This window comes from Nanorana parkeri, unplaced genomic scaffold (genome assembly GCF_000935625.1).
Source record: "Nanorana parkeri isolate BGI_ZX_2015 unplaced genomic scaffold, ASM93562v1 scaffold377, whole genome shotgun sequence".
In the NCBI taxonomy this organism is placed as follows: Eukaryota; Metazoa; Chordata; class Amphibia; order Anura; family Dicroglossidae; genus Nanorana; species Nanorana parkeri.
In genome coordinates, this window is record NW_017306645.1 from 661,438 (window position 1) to 669,543 (window position 8,106).

General features: G+C 40.4%; 1 protein-coding gene across 1 annotated transcript in view; it reads left to right on the forward strand.

Annotated features, from left to right (window-relative positions):
- The window catches only part of CDH22 (cadherin 22), an 83,272-nt gene extending 75,166 nt beyond the window's left edge, over positions 1–8,106 (forward strand). Inside the window, exons 9-11 of the mRNA XM_018559045.1 lie at positions 949–1,066; positions 4,200–4,451; positions 7,196–8,106. Of these exons, the coding sequence (XP_018414547.1) occupies positions 949–1,066; positions 4,200–4,451; positions 7,196–7,707 (882 nt within the window). The 3' untranslated portion in view covers positions 7,708–8,106. The remainder of the gene's footprint in view (positions 1–948; positions 1,067–4,199; positions 4,452–7,195) is intronic.

Here is an 8,106-nt window from a genome sequence, read left to right on the forward strand (position 1 = left end):
AGTGGTGTCTACTGTACAACACACACAGGACCATGGAGAACAAAAGTAGCCACCCTCCAGAAGGAAGGACAGTGTCAGCATCAATTCAGAGATGATTTGAGAATCTACAGCTACGTGATACACAAACAAGCAAAATGTTTGCTAATAGTTAAGATACTTTTTTTTTAGATTTAACTCCTGAGCTTAGTGTCACTTTAATTTACCCTGCTATCCAATCAGATTTCAATTTACTGTGGATTGATGAATTACTCTTGGTTGCTAAGGTGTATTGGACTTTGCACATTGAATTGCCTTATTAAATAAACTTGTTTGCAGCAAGTCACCGTATTTCAGAAATGTGGTGTTATTTGAATCAGAACACAATAAAAAAAACTTTAGTCAATTGAATTTAGATGGCCAAGTTATACAATATTTAAATTTAAATTTAAAAAAACTTTTTTTTAGTAGGAAATGTTTTGTTTTTTTGCCGTCAAGAGATTTACCTTAATTTCCTGTCCTGTAAACACAACAGGAAATGTAAATAAATCTCTGTTAAGTGAGGTAAATCCCTCTAAGATCATTGTCAGAAGTGTTCTTACTGAAATATCTCCCCTCCTGTTCTGGTGACAACTCAAAATTTTGGATGTCCCATCACTTTCAATCCTGTTGACAGTGGTCACCAGGACAAATTGAAAGACTTAATGCCCCAAAGCAGGACACAGTCAGTAATAAATCTGACAGAAGCTCTAACTCTTTGTCCTCTATCTAAAACTAAAAGAAAGTTGTTTGGGCTTTAGATACACTAGAAGGAGATGGGTAGCTTCGTGCTTATAAATGTAATGTGAGGTAGGAACACTTTTAATCTGAATAAATATACTGAATGTAAGTACTGCATTACAATTTGTGTACATTAGAGTTATTGTACCCATTCCACATTTCTAAAAATAATGTCTGCTCCCTGTGCCGTAGCTCATTCAGACTATCAGTGTGGTGGATCGAGATGAGCCAATGGGGGGGCATCGATTCTACTTCAGACTTGCACCTGACCCCAGTGCGGAGCATCACTTTACTCTGCTCAATGTCAAGGGTGAGACTTCTGTCGGTCACCTGATATCCCATCCTCCATCCTTTTGAGTCATCCATAATTATGTAATCCCTATCCATCATACAAGATCTCCACAAATGCCAAGACTTGCAAGTGACTCCTTCATATTATCATTTGTCATTATGTGACCACCCCATTCACATTAGCCTATTGAGTGATATTAACCAGTTGAAATACTGGACCATTTCTTGCTAAATAATACCTTGCCCTCCTTCTAAACAGGCTTGAAATTTAAACATTTTAATATGTTTCATTTAGTTTGAGAGGGCTAGCTTTTGACTTCTCATTTTCATAGGGTTTTGTTCTCTGGAATTATTAGACATTGTCAGAGCACAATGAAAACCAGACAAGCGAAAGGTGCTAGTTAAAATATTTATTAAGAACAGTGTCCACAGGAGCAAGCAGAATCATAAACCGGAACAAGCCAGAGTCAGGAGACGGAGTGGGTAGTCGTCCAAGCCAGGTCAGGAACACAGAGATCAGCGTAGTCAGCAACAAGCCAGATGCAGGAGCCAGGAAATCAGCGTTGTCAGGAACAAGCCAGGAGCAGGAACCAGAGGAGAATGTCAGCCAGGATCGGGTCATACACAGGATCAGGATACTCAGAGCAGCAGGAATGCACTAGCAGGAAGACCACGCAAGAGCAAGGTCAGACTGGACTGAGTGGTTTATATATAGTGAGTGGGATGACATCATCACTCAGAGACAGGAAACTCCCATCTGACTCTCTCAGATGATGCTCTCCTGTCTGGCCATAAGAGGGAGCCTGGGAGTAGTGAGCAATGTTCCAGAGTCTGCTCAGGCAAAGAAGGAAACACAGGTGAGTAAAATGGCAGCCAAGCCAGAATGCTGCAAACAGGTAAAGTCAGGGTGGAACCCTGACAGACATCAACAGGTTTCCTTCTTTTCCAAGGCTGTCCTCTCCATTTATCTCAAATAAGAACTGTATGTATTGTCAGTGGAAGCCAATCAGATCCCCACTTTTTCTCTTTGTCACTGTGATTGGTCACTATAGGGTACAACAGACTTCTTCAGACACATCGAAAAATGAGGTCCAGCATTATTGATTAATTGATCACTGTCGGGCTTTACTAAATTTCTTTCTAAAGGTCACCTATACTGTGGTTACTGAAACTGTCCATACATGTCTGGTTGGTGGATGGAAGAATTTCCCCTGCCAGCCATTGTATTTTGACTACTCATGCCCATGGCTATCTAATACTCGACTAGTAACTGTAGCTGACTGGCTGCATTTACTGTTAGAAATAAAAAGCAGGGGAGGGTGAATGTAGCCAAATCAATTCTACAGTCTTAATGTCTTATCGTCACTAAAAATGTTATAACATTCAAGAAAAAACAGGGAAATTTAAATATAGCACCCAAGAAAGATCCATTGCACAAAAAGATTTGTTTGAACACAAATAAACACATTTTATTATTACAAAATAGTCATTTAAAAATAGATATTAAAAACCTATAGATATACAATATAACCCACTTAAAAAGATGAGGCCTCTCTCATCTTTTTAAGTGGGAGAACTTGCACAATTGGTGGCTGACTAAATACTTTTTTGCCCCACTGTATATATAGTACTTTCAAATATAAGAAATACTAGGCTTTAATGAATAGTAAGCCCCTTACTGCCTAAGTATAAGGAAGATCACATTGATGCTTCACAACGGTTTCTGAACCTTTTACCTAAAAGTCCAAAAAATGAAAGCAGGCAACACATCTTGAAACGCCATAAGTTTCATTTGTACAAGAATTTCAGCTCTATATTTTTAAAATGTGGAACACAATAACACTTTACTTCTTCCAACCCTCTTCATGGGACACCAGCAGTCATTGAGATCCTTGTCAGCTTCCGTGAAGGTTGCTTCTCTTTATGTGGCAGGCTGGCATAACTTAAATTAAAGCTGATTTGCATTATCCAGTCAGCTTCCATGTGACAGCTTGTCAGAGCACAACTTCATTCAAACTTCTTTATATGAGAAACAACCATTGCAGCAGCCAGTAGGGTTGAGAATCCCTCAGAGAAGATTCTTGCTGAGATGGATTTAATCAGTAACATTTTTTTAACAACTTTTAACAGTCTTTATGACAGATTCAGAACAGTAATTCAGGGGCCCCTGCTGTACAGCCTTTTCCTGTCTGACATGACTGTCACTGACACTTTCACTGCAGTTCTCAGGACTACAGTGGTCATGCCATGATGGTATGGTGTGTGTTGCTAGTAGTGGAGTTCTGCACTCCACAACCCACCTAGTATTGTGCGCCTGCCCCTGCAAAGCACCCTCTTCAAAGTCTTATAAGAAATGTAGTCCCTGAGTGACAAGGATCCCCTGCTACTATTCTGTGTAGTCTTTGTTTCCGTAGGAGGCTGGGATATTTATGCAATAGCAACTGGAGGATTACAGTTTTTTATTAGGTTTCTATACGGCTGGGAGCTGGGGCACTCATTTTTTGAATATTTGAGATCTGTTTTAGAAATCTTGTTTATTTAAAGTAAAGCTCTGTCAAAACTGAGCCATTCAACGTAAACTTATGGTAAAAAAAAAAATGCATAAGTACAGATCCACTTCAGTGAAAAACTTTTGTTGAAATGACTAGAAGATCCAGAAATATGGGAAACCGAAGTCCTGTAAATTTCTGTAAATGTTAAAGTGACACTAAACTCTGGAAGTAAAAATGCATTCTTAAAGACGTTGTACCAACAACCTCGATTTTCCAAGTCTAAATATGACTGCAGTTTAACCCCTTAGTGACTGACGACGTACAGTGTACGTCGCCAGATCAGAAAAGACCCAGTGCTCTCATTAAAGCGCACAGACCTGCTCTGACACCCCCCTCCTTTTTCTCTGCAACACATTCTGACACCCCCCTCGTTTTTCTCTGCAACACATGTGTTAGTGAAAAGGCTTGTTCTAAAGGGGTGTGGCTGTTACTCAGCTCTGCTAGTGCAGATTAGTTTGAAGAAGGGCAGAAAGCAGCATTTTAATAAAGAAAAAATAGGTATTTAAATCATTTCCAAGCATACCTAACAATATTGTCCAAAAACTTTTTTAGTTCTAATATTTTTTTTTTTTTATGACATGACTCCATTTCCATTTGCAGATAACACAGCATCAGTACATACGCACCAGATGCCATTTGACAGGAGGGAGCAGGACATGTATATCTTACCAATTCTGGTTGTTGACGGAGGTACACCAGCGCTAAGCAGCACAGGAACCCTTACCATACGAGTATGCGGCTGTGACAGTACTGGCGCTGTGCGGTCATGTAACACCACTGCCTATGTGATGGCTGGGAGTCTCAGTCCTGGAGCCCTTATTGCCTTGCTGGTGTGTGTCCTGATTCTTGTTGGTAAGTTTATTCAATCTTACTATGTTTTGTGATCACTTTCACCCATGATCTGACCAATAACTAATTAAAGGTAAGAAAAGAAAGTTGGTTATAATAACTGTTTTTTTTAAAAACTGAAATAGCAGAATAACCCCTGGATTCTGATTCCTTTAGCTTCCTTTCCTAATGTCTATGTCGCACAAGTGGTTTTGTAGCAGCTACAGAATCTCCCTTGTTAGAGTTTTGTTGCCAGAAAAAAAAAATGATTTGCTGACCATGAGAGATCTGTGTCACAGGGAGCAACTGGCATTCAACACCCCCCAATGGAGCTCAGCGATTTGTAGCTGCTTGAGAAGTACTGTAGTCAGCTATAAAAGCAACTTTGTAGCCAGCTAAAGAACAGCAGAGAAAATTATGTGACTACTACAAATCTCTGCTGCAAAGTTCCTGTGATTGCCCTTGAAGTTTTGTTCACAATTCCAATATGGCAAATTGTACACGTTTCTCAGGTGGAGTCATACAGGTAAGCATCCATCAATTCTGGGGGGGGGGTTCAACTTGACATGCCTTCTTCACTTGTATGGAGAGAGATTAGTCTTTAACTACAAAATGGAACCAAGCCTCCAAAAATATAAACTGTCTTATCATGAAAATATTGTTTTCTTTCTATTTTTGTTCCTTGGTTTTTATTGTTCACTCCTTATACACTTGGATCAGCCTTAATACACTATTAAATCTGAACTCCATGCACACAGTTGCGATACATATATTTTAGCTGTTTTACCTGCCTAAAATGTGTTGTGATCCAGCCAATTAAGTAGTACAGCTTGCTGAAGGCTGACTACCAGCTTACTGTTTAGACAATGAAGGAATGGTAGAGCACTGTTGATCTTATCTCTGTGCACTGCTTTCTTGTAAGCATGTGCATAGAGTTAGGCAATGTGGTTGAATTACTAAACCCATAGAGAATTTAACCTTAAGCAAATGTACACTTAGTTGAGTGAATAAGGTGCAGCTGTGTTCACTTCTATCACCCATGTAAACATAGCTTCACCTTTTCACTAAGTTAGCACAGAGTGAACATTCCCTACGCATTTAGTAACCCAAACCCATTGTATAGTTGGCATATATTACAAAAAGTAGCATTTTGTGTGTAGTCACCTTGCCAAAGTGGTGTAACTACTTTAGTATGCTGAGACTGCATTCAGTCATTGGTCATTTTTTTCCCTAAGAGTTCTGTTATTGTTTGCATCTGCCTGCTGCTGGGTGTACTGTATATAATGGAATACTATTGATATATATGTCTCTCCAGCCAATCACTAGGAGTTTCATGGCCAGTGGTGCATGCTTTGAGAGGACATATATATATATAAAATTAATATATAATATCTGGGACTGACTATGTGGGAGCCTCTTTCTACCTTGGGCCTCCTGCCTGTGGGAGGTGTGTTACATGTGTGCTGTCGGACCAGGCCTGAAGCCTGCAGATGTTCAGATGTGGGCTCAGTAGGGTTCCAGAACGATTTCTGGGATGGAGAGCCAGGGAGGAATTTCGTCTGCTTGAGGTACCTGAGAAGCCAGTCTCACCTGGGAGAGATCTCAAAATGTCTGCCAGCAATGGTGCTTTAACACAGTGTCATTGTACTTCTGATTCATAGACCCCCTACACTGTGAAGCTGGGGGGCATTTGCTGAGTCTAGAGTTCTGTATTCCACGGATGTCTGCTGCCCTATACCCTCTCTTCCTGTTTTGTTGTTGGTTCTAATAAAGCATCCTAAGATTCTAAAAGTAACTGGCACCCTATTTCATTTTACACATCCCCCATTGAGGCTACGGAAAGGTCATCCCCTCTTGCCCATAGAATCCAGGGGGGTGTTACATGTCTTTAAGCACCAATTACACTATGCGTTGCAGTAGCACGATACCTGTGTTTTAGCACACCACAATGCACGGCTATGGACCATCTTAACATTGCGCTTCATTCAAATATGTGTTTGGGTGGACAGCTCATTCAAAATGGATAGGCTGTTTTACCGTTAAGCATGTTAATGCACAAAATAAGTGCATTGACATGTACATAATGGTGCCCTTAGGGTACACTAGTACAAGCTTTACTTCACCATATAACAGGGTGCCCCCCAATGGGTTTCCCCAAACAAACAGGCAGCACTTGCACCTTTTTAGTCTTCTGTCAGCACTCAGCAGAGAGAGAGAGCCCTAAGCAACAGTCAGCTAATATTTAAAGGCCTGTGCAAGACTAATAATGAGATCTGGCTACCAGGTTAGATGTGGACATAGGGATGCATGCTTATTCAAATCCAAAGCTCTACAAAGTATCAAGGCTCCAAGTTTGTTTCTCTATATCAGTCATAAACCTGAGAGCATCTCCCCTTGTGTAGCTGAGAAACTTAGGTTACACTCACACACCATCCACAATCCTGGCAGTTCACTATAAATACTGTGTGTGTGTGTGTATATATATATATCCTTATATATTGTTATGGTATCATAAAGAGAAGTCCCTTAATGTACTTAGTTGATTTATAAAAAAACAGATCTTTCATTATCAAAATAGCTAATAGTCACAAAGTTAGTACCGTATGTAGTACTCTGGCTTTTATAAGGATAATAACCTTTTAAATGAACAGTTGTAGTCATAGTCATTGAGTTTTATAAGGACAATAACCTTTTAAGTGAACAGTCACTGTTTTTCTGCCCACGCATGTTTATTCATTATTAAGCATACTTTATCTTCTCGTAAACAGTGCTGATTCTTCTTATTCTGGCTCTAAAACGACACCACCAGGGTCATCTTACATCGGATGAGGATGAAGATATGAGGGATAATGTCATCAAGTACAACGACGAGGGTGGTGGAGAACAAGATACAGAGGCCTACGACATGTCAGCCTTGCGGAGCTTGTACAACTACAGTGAAGGAAGTGAGGCTGGAGGGGACAGTTCACTTGCTTCCCAGCGCCACCCACTGCCTCAGTGGTTTCCAGGGGCTGAAATGGACTTTTCACTCTTCAAAGACTACATCAGTAGAAAAGTGAGGATGGCAGATCAGGACTCATCAGTGCCTCCTTATGACTCCTTTCAGACTTATGCCTTTGAGGGCTCTGGCTCCAGTGCAGCCTCTCTCAGTTCCATTAGCACCTGGTCTACAACTTCAGAGCAGGACTTTTCACAGTTGGGCTCTTGGGGCCCCAGATTTCGCCAACTGGCTGCTCTATATGCTGGACACAGGGGGCAGGAAGAAAGCCAGGGGTCCTAGCCCCAGTCATTCCCTCTGTTTTCAGGGTACCAAGACCTTATGCTCTAATTACGGGGCAAAACTGCTCCATATTTATTACATCTCAGTATGTAAGCAGCATATTACATGACTCTACTATGCTCATTCATTGTATCATTACACAGCAGCTCATTTAACCACAGATACCTCCTAGCACTGTCATCCTGCTTTGTTTCTACTCAACCTTTACACAGTCCTCTCCATAAAGTAAATAGCCACGTACCATTAGTTTAAGCTGTCTGGTCATTGAATATATTAATATAATTCATCTATCATTATTACACTCTAATATATTGGTCATTATCTGTGAGTACAAAGGTGAGAGAATCATCTAATCATCGCTAAAGAAAGGGGAATGTAATGAACAGTTGAACACAATAA